This window comes from Ornithodoros turicata, chromosome 1 (genome assembly GCF_037126465.1).
Source record: "Ornithodoros turicata isolate Travis chromosome 1, ASM3712646v1, whole genome shotgun sequence".
NCBI lineage: Eukaryota > Metazoa > Arthropoda > Arachnida > Ixodida > Argasidae > Ornithodoros > Ornithodoros turicata.
The window spans coordinates 217,883,205-217,898,962 of NC_088201.1; the positions used below are offsets into that span (position 1 = coordinate 217,883,205).

The 15,758-nt window shown below is 43.6% G+C and overlaps 1 protein-coding gene and 1 long non-coding RNA gene across 2 annotated transcripts; both read right to left on the reverse strand.

Annotated features, from left to right (window-relative positions):
* Positions 1-9,204: 9,204 nt before the first annotated feature.
* Positions 9,205-12,573, reverse strand: LOC135376638 (uncharacterized). The gene is made up of 4 exons (XR_010417781.1): positions 12,369-12,573; positions 10,954-10,981; positions 10,649-10,741; positions 9,205-9,305 (listed from the first exon to the last, which is right to left on the reverse strand). It is a non-coding gene; the product is annotated as an uncharacterized LOC135376638 (long non-coding RNA).
* Positions 12,574-13,201: 628 nt separating this feature from the next.
* LOC135394631 (BEN domain-containing protein 5-like) lies at positions 13,202-15,758 on the reverse strand. Its single transcript, XM_064625466.1, has 3 exons — positions 15,575-15,758; positions 15,113-15,210; positions 13,202-13,579 (listed from the first exon to the last, which is right to left on the reverse strand). The coding sequence occupies exons 1-3, from the start codon at positions 15,756-15,758 to the stop codon at positions 13,202-13,204; spliced, it is 660 nt and encodes a 219-aa protein (XP_064481536.1).

Consider the following 15,758-nt stretch of genomic DNA (forward strand, 5'->3'; position numbering starts at 1 on the left):
GATAGTTTCAATTTGCTAAAATCTTCATATATGCGACAACAGGAGTCTCGATATACTATCAATATGAAATATCGGTACCAATATCAATGTACATCCTGAGTACATTTGACACACTTCGCTGCGTTTGACTTGCCTGTGATTTCTTGAGCGCCCTGCCGCGTGTCACTGTAGGGACAAGTCATTTGGATGGAATAGGGATAACACCTTGATGTTGAATGCAACAAGTTACAATGTGTCGACATATGTGTCCAGGGTAAAATAGAGCCGTGTATCATACACATCAGAAGAATGACAACACTTCAGTGCTTTACACTTTCATATATTTCAGTCTCATTTTCCCCTTATTAAATTTTAATTGAACAATGCCATGACATACGTTGTGATAGACAGGTTCACAATGTAAGTAGTGTTCATGTGCCCCACACAACATGAATTTTTATGTCTGAGGCTCTTTTTGTGGCAAGAGGGTAAGCGTACAGGCAACATGGTACATGTTCACAAACATGTAGAAGCGGAGACACAGAAAAAAAAATACAGCATAACATAAATTACACCATGTTAGCGAAATGACAGTTCAACATGAGGCAAGTGATGTCCGTAGATTGACACTGAAAATCTTTTAAAACATCTTTGAGGTGAGGTGAGGAGAATCTTTTAAGAAATTTTTGAGGTGAGGTGAGGAAAAATTTCAAAAACATTATCAGGTGAGGCGAGGAAAAATTTATGAACGCGCACTTTATGAAAACTTTTCCCGCGCCTACTCGGGATATCTTTTTTTTTCTTTCTTTCCGCAGCTTCTGTCTCTCATCTAGGCGGGGACTGGCCTCCTCTCTCGCCGCTGATCTGACGCCCGACTTTACGCGTCATTCGCATACCCGCAACTGAACCTCAATTTCTGCGCAACTTTTACGGGTATAACAATCGTTCCACGAAGCGTTTTCTGTGATTGACTAGGCCAAATTCTCCAGCAAGAAAAAAAAAAGAATAACGTTACATTGACTAAGCAATTTCATGAGTTGAATTTCGAAATGTATTTCAATGGCAAATTGATGAAACTATTTGTATTTGGTCACAAACTAAATGTCCGGAAGAAAGTTGCTTACCCCATATTTTTCCGTTAAGCCGTTTTCTTATAATGGTCGAATGACACGTTTCGTGCCGCACCCTGTATGCATTCACGCTTGAGGTATATGCATTTACATTGGCAGTCACTCAAAGCCAACGCGCATCGAATACACAATATTCTCATCGAATACACAAATAGCTTTAAAAAGTTGAGGTGAGGTGATGTGAGGAAAATTAAAAAAAAAAAAATTGAGGTGAGGTGAGGAAAATTTCGAAAAACATTTTTGAGGTGAGGTGAGGTGAGGTGAGAAAAAATTTTCAATACAAATTCGAGGTGACGTGAGGTGAGGAAAAAATTTCAATTCTTTTAGGTGACGTGAGGAAAAATTTTCTCAGAGAAAATTGAGGTGAGGGCGAGGCTAGTGAGGACAAACGCCCACTTCTGGCCGGTACGTAGCCAACTTCTTCCATGGACACAGTGTTGTCTGCACGCAAAGTAGCTTTCCTCCGTACATCACGAGCAGCTCGTGTCCATTTAGATGCATTTTGGAGCAACAATTTTGACGGATCATAGGAGGTATCAGAATGTACTATTGAAATTATTCTGACACCTCCTACGATCCGTGTGTCCTACCAACATTTCTCAACCTTATTCTCAAAACTAACTTCGAATTCTACGTAACTACTACTTGCAAGTCAGTGGCAAGCTATGGGTACAAAAATGGCGACAATCTACGCAAATAATTTTATGGGAAGCCCAGAGGAGGAATTTCTCTCCAAGTGCGTAAAGAAGTCCAAGCTTTACAAACGGTTCCTCGGCGACATCTTCATGGTTTGGCCACACTCAGAAGTCGACCTAATTACATTTATCAACGACTTTAACCAAGCACATTCGGCCATCAAGTTCACCCGTTCGTATTCACCGTTCACCCATTCGTACAAACGTATATGTTCCAGTTACGATTACCTGAGCAGAACTCTAGATGAACTTAAACAAATATTCATCAGTCGTCAGTTTTCACCTAACTTAGTTGACAACGCAATACACAAAGCCTGCAAAGCAGATCACAGAGCCCTGTTCCAAAACCATAAACGCATGTTGGATAATAGTTCCGTAAATCTCATTTTAACATTTAGCTGCAGGGCGATTCCCAGCGAAATGATCCAGCGGACCTGCTCGACCCTCACAAAACTATCGCGAATTTTTACGAAAATTTGTTTAGCAGTCCGTAATAGTGCAAAACGACACAGCGCGAAACATTTCTTCCCAAATCTCAGTGTGGCGTGTGCTAGACACGAGCAAAGTTCACAGCGCTGGCGAAAACCGTGCCTGGCGTGAACGGCAGGTGCGGCTCATAGAAAGTACTTATAACTATGCGGTTTTCTTTTGCATATAGAGGAAACTTTGCTTTACACAGCGTTCAAATCCCGGTTGTCGTGCTGTAATCGGTGCAGGCATACAAAGGCCGGAAGTTGCGCAATTTTCCTCCTACTTCGCGATTTTTTTTGTGGAAAATCAAACCATTAAATTTAATGAATATTTTTCCCTGACAAGGCCTCGTGGAATACTTCAACAGGAAAAATACGTAACTCTTGTAGTCATTGCAGGAAAAAAAGAGGAAGTTTTCGATTTTTCCAAAATTCGCTACAATCGAGCGTAAAACACGCAATGAAGAGGTCGGAAGAGACGCCTGAAACCAACACAGTTTTATAGAGCGAGCCTTCCTCTACAACATATTAAAAAATCTCGAGGGTGTTTTTTCGTATACAGGAGAAAATATTTTTTTGTAGTAGAGGGTATTACGGCCACACTGACCCACGTTGCATGCATGCGGTGTGGTGCGATATTTGTTTCTTCGGCTCCCGTTTTAATTCTACGTATTTCCGATTTTTTCTGATTGGTTTTCAGTATGATAACCACCAGGACCAAAGGAACATGGCTCCAGTTGAGCGCTTTGGCGTTCCAGTTCACCAGTATGAATATTATAGGCGTGTAGATGGATGTTCACTTGATGAAAGTTCCCTTTAACTGTCACATTTAAATGCTGAACAATTCAGCGAAAATATTAACCACGAAAAGTCTAACAAATTATAACGCTAGAGGAAAAGACGGACGTGCAAAAAAGTCATTTACATGGCAGTACTGGAAACGACGGAATCTCGTCGTTGTGGTTCATCGTCCATGCTGTCCTAGGTTCCAGTGAGGCTCACAGCTATATAAAGCCTTGCACCATTCGCGTATGGAAGCGTATACCCGCGGATATCCGCAAGAAACTTCTTGGTTCGGATGAAATATGGACGCTTGTTGTGATCTGCGGATCGGACGCCGACGGCGCCGCCTGAGGAGCGGGTCTGACTCGGATAAACTGCGACCATCAGTTTGCTTCACACTAGGTACAGAACATAGAGTACAAGGTGTACGAAGGGCGCTCGCGCATCTGAGAGAGATCTCTGGCGTCCCGAGTCGAGGTGCGCGTTCGACGCCGATCTAGCGTTTCACTTGCAATAAACTCTACTTATCCCGTTTGCTGCAAAATGTGTTGCTGTGCTTGGTGCCGTATAATCTTTCGTGGAAGCTAAATCTGTACTTGTTGTCGTGTATCCTTTGGTAGCATCATGAACGCTCAGGACCTGTCCTCGCTACAAAAGCTATGCCGCTCCGTGATTTTCACTGCCAGAACGAAATAGAGGAAGTCGCCCTTTTGATTGAAGTTTAGTGACAGCTTTTTTTGTTGGCTTTTTTCTTCTTCTTCTTTTTTTTTTTGCTGTTTTGTGGTGACCGGAAATAACGTTTATTTTGCTGGAAAATTGGCCTGATATATCGAGCATAGAAACTCAACTATTGCTGCGTGCCGTGGGAGACGCGGATTTTTCAGATAGGATGCGGATGTGAAAGAGCTCATCCGCGCAGGGCTTTAGCTCACACGACAAAAAGTATTACTTAGACCTGCCCATCACCGTTAATCCCCAATTTCCGTTGCCGGCACCGCGCACACTGGAAACAATGCCATAAACTTAACAACCCAGGATTGCAATACGAGTGTTATGCTACAGAAGCAAAGTTTATGGTAACCTTGCAGAAGTCTGTGCCACAGCATATTGCTTGCTCAGTAAAACCCAACCAGACCAGAGAAAAATTAAAAATAAAACGAATTAAAACAAGAGCCCAAGAAAAAATATAGCACCCCACTGGGTACATGCAACGTGGGTCACTGCGGTCGTAATACCCTCTACTACAAAGAAAATATTTTCTCCTGTATACGAAAAAAACACCCTCGAGATTTTTTAATATGTTGTAGAGGAAGGCTCGTTCTATAAAACTGCGTTGGTTTCAGGCGTCTCTTCCCACCTCTTCATTGCGTGTTTTAGGCTCGATTGCAGCGAATTTGAGAAAAATCGCATACTTCCTCTTTTTTTCCAGCAATGACTATGAAAGTTACGTGTCTGGCGATTTTTCCTGTTGAAGTATTCCTTGGGGCCTTGGCAGGAAAAAAATATTCATTAAAATTTAATGGTTTGAGTTTCCACAAAAAAATCGCGAAGTAGGAGGAAAATTGCGAAACTTCTGGCCTTTGTATACCTGCACCGATTTCAGCACGACAACCGGGATTTAGATGTGTAGAGCATAGTTTCCTCTATGAGCAGAAGAAAACCGCACAGTTCTAGGTGCTTTCTATGAGCCGCACCTACCGTTCACACCAGGCACGGTTTTCGCCAGCGCTGCGAACTTTGCTCGTGTCTAGCACCCGCCACATTGAGATTTGTTATGAGGTTATGAGACTAAATCTTACAAAATTTCTCTCAGAGTTTCTTACAGGGATCCTGTAGGATTCCAGGGAGGATTTCTTACAGGCAGGGGCAATGCAGCTTTCTTACAGGGCTTCTTACAGGGTGGCCTGTGAGGCTTTCTCACAGGATTTCATACAGGCCTCCAGACCCGCAAGAAAGCCCGTGAGAAAGTGTAATGGGCCACCTTGCAAGAAACATCCCAAGAAAGCTGCACTGCCACGTATGATAATTGAAGGATCCCATACTTACTAGCTGAGAAGTATTGAGAGTAAGTCGCGTGCCGTCACTGTAAGGAATGTTGCAGAACATTTGTGGCCCAGCCAATAAGTTCAGAAAGGCATGACCCAACGCATTGTACACGTACTTGAAATGTCCAATGCGACGACAAAGAAATTTCTTCATGTGATTATGACAAGTTTATGTTTCGCACATTGGGAACGCGTACACTCTAAAAGCTGAACTTCACCGCATAGCACGCTCTGCGCCAACCATTGCCACGAATGATAGGGTTATCGCTTCTGATTCGAGGAGAGAGGGAGGCGTACGCCTTTTTGTGTCAATTTGGATATATGATAATTGACACAAAAAGGCGTACGCCTCTCTCTCTCCTCGAATCAAAAGCGATAACCCAATCATTCGTGGCAATGGTTGGCGCAGAGCGTGCTATGCGGTGAAGTTCAGTTTTTAGAGTGTAGGCTTTCTTCCGTAAAGCATCATCCAACTTTCTCGAGACGAGAATGGGTTACGACCACGTACTCGAATCCAATGCGTTTTCCCTGCGTTTTGGCTGCCGCTTCTTCCGAGTTTAACCTAGAAGAAACAGCATTTTAAAAGGCACGGTTACAACAACATGTGTGTGCGTGAGAGATAGGCGTAGAAATATGTAACATACCGTTTGCCCAAAAGCACAGTTGCTATAACCATCTCACTGCATTCTACCTTCCGATCCACAGAATACGTGCGAACAGGGGTAAAGACGCATAAAGAATGATAATGCGTAGTACGGACGATTATATACCACACACACACGTGCTATATACCTCAAAAGCGACGAAAATCCTGAATTCCTGGCGATATTTGCATGAGATGCGTAGCTGCGTCCATGCTCTTCATCGTTTCAAAGCAGACTAACGAACTTGCTGGCAGTTGGAATAAACGCTGTTTCTGAATCACGCTGTTTTCTCATAGAAATCACAAGGCCAGACCCTGAATTATCCCACAGGATATTTTCACATTGGTGCGTCTGTGATGATATGTATTCGAATCTGCATCCTTTGTGGGAAATTCTGAGAGACGAAGACGCTTCTGTAAGAAATTCTGAAGGAATCCTATGTTTCTATGAGATTTTCTGAAGTATTTTTCAATAGGGATCTTCTTTGATTAAATGTTGGGACTGTTTCTCGTTTTGATATGGTGTAGCTATTATTTCCCTACATGCCTATGATTGATTCTATATTAATGCTATGTGTTGATTCGAATTATTGCCTTATGTCTGCGCTATTCACTTCATAGGAAATTAAATTTGTGTCATGTTGGAATATCAAACTCTGCATATCGTACTTCAAATTACTTACATCTATCAGGTTCTCACGTCTCAGGCTTTTTATAATACGACTTGTAATTTTGTTTGTAATCATATTGATTAAGAATATCTTCTTTGATTAAATGTATTATCACTTCTGATTCATTGAAAACTTGTGTGATTACAGTTAATAAAAAATATTGTGTTTGATCTGTGATACCTATTCAATGCTATTGTATCATGCCTTTAATAAGTATATTCTTTGTTAGATATATTGTGTTCCTTCTGCTTCAGGTTTTTTGACTGGGTTTTTTCCATTCACGCAATGTCATAACATAATTTCTGACACTATTGATTTTAATAAATATATTTTCACTTGTACTTTTGTGTATGGCTATCCTTCCCTACTGGAAAATTCTGGTATGACTGCGCCAGTATAGCTTCATCTCGTAAATTGGTACTGGTATGTCTCGCCATACCTGCTACACTGGCACACCTGCTACACCGGCATACATGCTACACCGGCACGCCTGCTACACCGGCATACCTGCTACACCAGCATACCTGCTACAGCAGAATGTGTGCCATACATGAATGCTGTATACCAGCTAAAAAGGGATTGATACTGACGTGTCTGAATTGAATATGTCTGTATGTATCTTATTTTCAGTCCCCTTGATGTGTAGAGCCATGCACATAGAATCACAAAATCACATCTGGACCATTTTCCTACTTTATTTTTTCCTGTTGATGTCAGAGAGGAGGTTACGCAGATGCGTTGTCATTGTGCCGAAGCGTTCTTCACCTGACTGATCAGTGTCCCGATTTCTTTTCAAGTATTCCCAGTAGGCATCTGAAACACATTGCAAGATTGTAGAACGGCACAACAAAAAGAAGGGTGCTCAATGACGAACCAACGTGCAGTTGTTATGGTATCTTATTTGAAAGTTATTAAAATGAGACTGGCCCGATGTTCAACTTGGCGTTAAATGCATCACTTCGCCCACACAGCGAGCCTACCAGAGCAGCTTTGGAGCGCGCCAACTTTAAATATAATGATAGTCCAGCCTCAGGGCCATGTTCTGCAGGTACAAGGAGAAACCTGAGGGTTTGTGCAAACGGCTGACCTCCTTGCATAGCGTATTGTGAAGTAGGCTTATAATTCTGCTCTTTGTATTGTATTCCTTCAGTGTGCATTCCCGATATCCCATCTTCCCGACGCACCATATCGTAACTCCCTAAACATACATGTGTGAGCCTGTACAACTTCTCCTGCACGTGACGAAGTGTGGTCCACCGCGTGAAAGCTTGTACAGTAGACTTCCGATAATTCGTTTTTTTCGCTTAGTTCGATCGAATTCGGACGTCCTGTCAAATGCCTATATGTTTCTATTGATAAAAGAGTGTAGTATTTCAAACGTGAAAGCAGTGCACATCATATAATTCGATCCATGCATCCACGAACCAGGCTCCTGCTTCGCCCTCACCACACATAGCAACAGAAAGTTCGCCCTAAAGCTCAGGTGGCAGATGGCGACTGAACAGTACCGATGCTTTTCTTTTTAACGCAAGATTTGTATACGCACCATACACTATTGTATTTGCGTACGTAAGCGACAGTGTTTGTGGTTGGCAGAACATAGAGCTTCGCGCACTGTGCAGAACCATCACGCATCCCTTGCGTACGCATCCGATGGCGCACGATGCAACAAAACTCAATCCATTTGGTGGTGGTTCGCAGTTCTGACGAGTGCCAGGTGACGAGGAAACATCTTTCTCATTTTTCTCTCAATTTTTTGTTTCATGTTTCACCGGGCTTTTGTTCGGAAACTGTTGGTTCAAGAAGAGTCCGATACACAACGTGCGCTTGCTGAGTTTCGATGATTTCGTGGAGGTGGACAACATCGTTGTCGGACGTGTCCTGCCCGGACGAGATAGTGGAAGCGAAACTGAAGACGATTCGCCGAGAGCATTCACTGTGTGCGTGCATGCATGCACACTGCGAGGTCCCCGTGAAATCATATTCAGTTTTGTTTCCGCCGTCTTGCACAGGCAGGACACATCCAACAACGATGTTGTAGCGCGCGCGTAAGCTCTATGTTCAATGTTTCCAGCGTTTCAAGTGCGAGCAACAGCAGAGGAATGCACAAAGGTGTCATTGACCTCTATAATTTTTCCGCCTATTCTTTAATTCAACCTTCAGATAATTCTATCAAATTTCATGTTCCCGTCAGGGTAGAATTTACTGACGTTTACTGTACATATTAAACTGAAACACGCACAGTATTGTTTTGGAATGTTCTGTATTTCAAGTAAAAGCTCAACTCTCCTTGTACACTGACATCTGATACCAGTAAAGAGAACGAAATAAGAGAATATACACTCACTTCCCAGAGCATCTACCTTCTTTGGAGTCAGGCGCTTCTTCCCCTGTACTCCTTCCTTCGCCAAGCGCCTGCAAGCCTCGCCGGTCACGCTCCGCTCTGATAGTTCTTCTGTGCTCCACAATGTCCTCGCCATATCACGGCAAAAGAGAGAATCCTTTGTCGCACCAAGAACCCACTCCAGCTTTTCTGTTCTAATGGTGATGCCATCCTCGAGAGTCACCTATCAAAAGAGAGCAGAACATAGAAATCACTCCTAAGAAGCATCAGGAAAGCAGCGCAGTGGAGAAGCAAGAGGGAGCTTCCACTGAATATCGATGAATGTCCCAATTTTCTTCCCATTTTCCTCTGTGAACTGCATTTCAAATATAACTGAGGCTTCAGAAACAAAAACAAACAAGAGAAGCAAAGCACACAGCAAAATAAAAATGTTTGCGTACCTCACTGCCAGCAATATCTAAGTTTGGCCGAGTTGGGGTACTCTTGGCACAGGACCGCCCCAAAAATGGTCGCGGGGTGCGACTATTGACCTTGGCACGCCTTGCCTGTAAACACAAAGATGCAGAATGTTTTGGTTGACAGGTACCACGTTAAAGTAATGCAAAGGCACACAAAGAAGACCGAGAGACACGGACACAGAAGACGACACACGTAAGCTCTGTTTCAATAAATCAGCTGCTTCTGTAATGCACCCATGTGTATCTGTTCTCTTCCCTTCGTGTTACTTTCACGTGGTGCCTTACATGTATTTTGGGGCTATCCTTTCATTTCTTGACAAAGAGCGAGGGGGACTCCGCCTCCTGGATGCGGAGGGCGGGCACATCCCCGGCCTCTGCTCTTGCCTATGAGATCGAGCTCCAGCGTTAATGCTTTAGGTGTGCGTGCGTGACCAGCAGTCTACTTCTTGTAGCGGCGCCTCCGGATATCACACAAATTCAACATTGAACATGCTCACTGGGAACGAGCCTTAGACAAAAGTGCAGCTACCATTGTTTTGCCTGCTACAGGGCTTCTGCCATGCCGCACCAATCTAACCTACGGCTTTGCCGTCCGTTAACCTGGGAACGAGGCCAACTGGAAGGAACGTGCGTACTCTGGTTAATAGAGTGCGAAGCAGCTGGTTACACTGGTGCCCCATGGCAGAAGCCTTACAGCAGGCAAAACAACGGTAGCTGCGCTTGTGTCACACACCGGCAAAGCCGTTAGTTACATTGGTGAGCCATGCAGAAGCCTTGCCGCACGAAAAGCAGTGCCAGCTGCACTTCTGTCACGCACACCCCAAGTACTAACGCTGCGGCATTTCAGGCAAGAGCATAGGTTGGGAAGTGCCTGCCCTCCATGTCCTCCTATTGGCCCGCATCCAGGAGGCAGAGCCTTCCTCGCTCTTGGTCAACAAACAAAAGGATAGTCGATAAATGGAAGGAACTATCTCAATGAAACAGCAATATTAATATGGACAAGGACCAGGGTGTCGAACCGGAATTGAAGCAATGTTCTACTGACATTTTGGAATTGAACATACAGTAATGAAAAGTACTGTTCCAAAGCAGCTCTGCAAATGGTTCAGCATTTTTGTGCTTTTGGTGAGGCACTTAGACAAGGATGATATGGGCGGTGTGAAGGCAGATACCTTATACCAGGGCTACCAGTGCGCAAACGTAGCAAGGGGTATGGTAAGAGGAAAGGAGGGGCGAGGTTTTTCTACACGGCTTCAGAAAACCACCAGGTGGCCACCATTTTCCAACTGGGGGAGTTCTAAGGCTCACACATTGATAAGGCTGGCTAAGATTTTGTGCAGAAGTTTCTCAAACAGGTCCCTTTTGGTCTCATAAATTTGTCGGTTCGACACCCTGCCCAGGAATGACTAATTATGATGAAATCCCTATACCTCACGATTGACAGGCCGTGGTTGGTGCTCTGTCGAACAGCCTTGAGCACCCTCATCTGGTACTTGCCCAGCAGTGTTATCAGTCCTGGTCACCTGCATTGAAAGCCAGATATTTATTTATGTATTGTCAATACTGTTAGTCCCTACGGGACTGTTTTAGGGGGGTTAGTAATACAGAAGTTGAAAGTAACACAACACATGTGAACCTAGGCATCAAAATATTTTTTGCAGTTGCCACGTTTTACAAAGTATGTTCAACGGATTCCACAATATGAATAAAAAGTAGAAATGTGATCTGTACTTACTACTGACTGGGTCAATGAGTTCCAAATTCTAACAATGTGCGGAAAATACAAATATTTAAACACATCTACTGTAGCATCATATGGCTTTTCAGGCTTACTATGCAATCCTTAAAGTGACCACGATAACAGAGGTTGTATACAGGGCGCCTTTTTTTTTTTCGATACAGATTTTTCATTAAAAAAAACAATAAGGGCTATGACATCCTGTTTTCACTTCTATCATCTCTGGACCATCTGTTGCTCAACGATTGAATGACTAATTACCAAAAATCGTTAATTAAGTTGTTAATTATAAAAGCTATGAAGTTGTCCCAATGAGAACATTTCTTCCTTCCGGTCACCTGATATCCTTGCCATTTTCAGAAGAAAAATCAGTTTGGTATAGATCGTCCACAAAAAATTCATGAAGGAACACGTTTTCCCTCATTTTGTTGACTGTGCATCTTCAGACACAAGTCTTTCCTTCTCCCCCAATGTGAGACAGTGAAGGAGCACAGTGCCGCCTCATGCGTTGAAGAAACGAAACGAACACATGTATTGGGTGACGCTATCGGAACTGCCCTTATCTTGGGTTGGGTTTTCTGTTTTCTTTTAATCTTTTTCCAGGGTGCAAGAGGCGATAGTGTGCTCTTTCATCCGCTCACATTGGGGGTGAAGGAAAGATGGGTCTCCGAAAATGCGCAATGAACAAGATAAAGAAAAAAAAAATTTTTTTTCACGCTGGTCTGCCATGCTTCACATATTTTTTGTGCATGATCTACGATTGGATTTTCGTTCTAAGAACGGCTACGATATCAGGTGACCGAAAGGATCAGATGTTCTCATTGGGACAACTTCGTAGCTTTTATGATTAAAAATTTAATTAACGATTTCAGTTAATTAGTCACTGGACGGTTGAGCAAGAGATGGTCAACATGTTGCCCGGTAACATATTGCAGTGCGATAGAGAAAAGGTTTTTAACTTCACCATTCTCCATCTGTGTGCAAGGATTTTAGTACCAAGACTTCTAGAATGCGAGTCACAAAAGCAGTTCTTTTTGAAATTACCCACTATAAAAGGAGCTGCCATTCTCTGAATCTGTTCAATTTGACTTATCAATTGTAAATGGGTCCCACACAATACTGCTCCATTCTTATATAGGGCGAACCATAGTTTTGTATGCCGTTAGTGACCGCTCTAGTAGATAAGTTCAATTTCTTTTCGCCTTGGAACACACTTGGCCAATATGGCTATCCCACATTTAAGGTAGATGCTACAGCGATGCCTAAATATTTAGGAGTCCACCTTCTTTAATATGTGACATTGTACACAGTGATAAAAAAATGCAATGTATAATACAGCTAGGTATGATTTCCAGTAGTGAGTCGGAAGCATGATAAGCACCACTAACTATAAAGTAGAGCAATACAACTACCTGACTATTCAAAACTGAGTGTGGTACACTTAAAAGGCGTGGTTCAATAGGCCCCTGGCAGCTCCCAGGGTCAGCAGTGGGATGTGAAGATGCCCGAAGAAGCCCGTCTGAAGTGCCCGTGCTCTGAGAGTGCGCAGCCAGCTGTTCCTGAAGAATGTGTAACATATGCAACTGCAGTGAAGACTGAAAGCAGCAAATCAACGAAGCTATACACAAAGCAAACTGTTAATGATGGTATGTGGTACATTTAAAAGGCGTGGTTCAATAGGCCCCTGGCAGCTCCCAGGGTCAGCAGTGGGATGTGAAGATGCCCGAAGAAGCCCGTCTGAAGTGCCCGTGCTCTGAGAGTGCGCAGCCAGCTGTTCCTGAAGAATGTGTAACATATGCAACTGCAGTGAAGACTGAAAGCAGCAAATCAACGAAGCTATACACAAAGCAAATTGTTAATGGTGGTATGAGCGTCCCTCAAACTACTAAGAATAGCAGTAATAGCAGTCACCCAATCCTGTATACAACATGCCTCATGCTCTTCCCTCGAGACTATTCAAAGACTGCACGTGAGGAGACATAGAGCGGAGTTGAATTCTATCATACCTGCAATGTTATGCTGGTCATATGCACAGGTGATGTAAGCGGCTGCTCTGGCTCTTGACTCTGTTCAACAGAGTGGCTAACTGTTCCAGGACTAGGTTCCCTATACTAAAAAATCAGTTCAGCATTTTAAAAGATGATGAAACTAATCATGACTGCTGCATAACTTACCATTAACTCACAGTCTTCGTAAGGTAAGGAGTATGATGAGGATGCGCCACTTCGTGCACTCTCGATCCTGGCTACTGAAAGAAATAATTGAGCAGCATCTCATGCATACAGTAGTGTAGGTAGCACATGAGACAACTACCAGACGAGGTGCCTGCAGTAAGCACGGTCGAATATGACACATCACGCTTTTCCAGCAGTGCCTCTTGGAGCTTCCTGCAGAGCTTTCGCTCTGCATCAAGTTCCTTTCTGAGAGCTCTGTTGTCTTCTTCCAACTGTTTCCTCTTCTCCTTCTCGAGAAGCAGCTTCTTCCTTGGTACAAGATCGTTGTGTTCATCACTGCTTTCAGACGAGTCTTTCAGGGTCTGCCTTTTCTTCACTAATTCCTTCAGCTGTCTCTTTTGTGCTTCTTTTTTGTTCTCCCTTTGAAGCTTGGGGTCCTTCGAAGGCATCTGCATTGTTATAGAGTTCAAAACGCAATAGAGACTGTTAAAAGCTTGAATGCTGACATGTTGCAGACACAGAATGTTCCAAGTGCTCGAAACATGGGACAAGATGACACGTTGCTCTCAAAGGGACGGTCTATAACACCCTGCCCCTCTCAGAAAGTGTACCATTTGATTGCCCTTTCTTAAAAATAGAATACCACAAATTTACCCGACGATAAGCACGTCACGGTTATTAAATAACCGAATTAAATTGAGAAAGATTGCAGAGTATGCTGCGATCTGTGTTGGCAACAATAAGAATGGCTACGTCACCCTGCGGGAAAGTCCGTGATAGGATATAGAGAAATTGTCAGCTTTTGCACGCGCTAGTGCACCAGCGTGAGCAGACAACTTTCAGAAGTGACCGGGGACTGTGGCAACTCTCGTAAATTTTCTTTCAGTTCTCAAGTGAAACACGCACATTCTAAGACATGGCCCACATGGTGGTTTAGAACAACTGTGATGGTCCTCCGAGACCCCACCCACAATTATAAATCTGAAGTTGCCAGCCATTGCCGTGCTGTCGAATTACGGCTCCAAAAACATATTATGCGCGCTTCCATTAGACTTGTAGTAGAGTAGCAAAAAAAAAAAAAAAAAAAAACAGACACAGAAGAACACAAACTAGCGCCTTCTTTAAACATTTTTTGAAGTGTCCATGTTTTTCGTGCTACTCACCTACAAGCATGTTCCACTACGCCTAACATCTCACCTAGTTTAAGTCCATTACACACCCTGTTGTTTCATGTCGAGGACGTACATGGAGAAGTGCGTGTTTTGTATAAAAACGATATTAAATACTCGCGGAAAGAAAACATGTGAGCTAGCTTCCATGTGTCTAATTGCGCGCCACATTATCAGAGACCCCACGGTCAATGCACAGCATACATTCTTCGCTCGCGGAGATGAATGCGAGTGGTTAAGGAAGCAGCCTCGCGGGAGTATCGCATGGGGATATGTTACATATGTCCAATACAGCATACATTGGTTCAGCCCCATCGGGATTATCAAGAGTGTGTGCGCTCGTTCGGTGTTCTTGTTCTGTTCCCCAGGAATAAACGACGTTGGCATAGTCGCATGTCTCCATGTTGCCCTCGAGGTCTACGGCGACTTAACACAATATATATTCACCACATGCAGAGAGGGGCTTGATACGACTTGGTCATGTGCAACAGGAAATCGCATAAATGTTACAATGCCTCAACCTCAAGCTACATGTGTACTGTTATAACTTAAAAAATGGCTGTATTATACGAGGAAGGGCATGCAGTGGTGCCATGATTTGTCTGCCACGTGATTTAATAAGGACACCCATTTGTTGCGTTTAAAAGCAATGTTCTGCGTGCACATTGTGTTTCATGCTGTCCGCGTCTTTTGAGCATTCACCTTCACTAACCGCTGCTTGCCCGTACAGTATTGCCGACAAACAAATTCTAACACGAAAGGCAAAAAAATACTTCTTTAATGGCTGACATGAGAGAGGAACAGCCTACATACCTCTGCAACCACTTCGTCATTTGTAGTCGAACTTTCTATGATATCAGGAATAGCCATCCTCTTACTTGCCATCTCCACTATGAGGTCATTCTTGCATTCTGTGACAAAAGAGTAAGCAATGTGAGAACACGCTTCATTGAGAAGCTGCGTACTGCAGGAACGCTTGCTGCAACCTGCTGCCCCGTCGTGTCCGCCATGCTGATCCAAACATCCGATCAAATGTGGCTTTCGTTCACGAAAACGATTTGAGCAGACATCCAATACACGTGAACTTGAGCGACTGTCGCGTTTTAGGATGGGCAGTGTTTGAACCGAGATGACATACGAAGAATAGAGGAAACGTACGGCGTCTGTACCGACGCGTCGGCTACCTAGTTTCGTTGGGCAAAGTAAATATACTGACATTCCATTGACAGACACAAATCGTGCAGGGCTACTGTGTACATTGAAGATACTACTTACTTCCAAGCAGTAGAACCTTGGCATCGTAATAGTTCATGACGTCGCCGTTCTTCGATCGCCAGAACGCCTTTCTGACGGTTGATCTGTCATAATCTTCACAACTTTTGGGGTTAAAACTCCTGATGAGAGACACGGGCAAAATTGCCTTCACCTCGTCCTCTATGTATCGCACGTATGCGTACAT

Bases quoted from the DNA above. Each gene is read 5' to 3' on its own strand.
- LOC135394631 (XM_064625466.1), bottom strand. From the start codon at position 15,758: ATGTACGCATACGTGCGATACATAGAGGACGAGGTGAAGGCAATTTTG. The intron at 15,211-15,574 runs GTAAGTAGTATC...CTTTTGTCACAG, and splicing joins CAAGGTTCTACTGCTTGGAA to AATGCAAGAATGACCTCATA. The intron at 13,580-15,112 runs GTATGTAGGCTG...ATAACAATGCAG, and splicing joins ATGACGAAGTGGTTGCAGAG to ATGCCTTCGAAGGACCCCAA.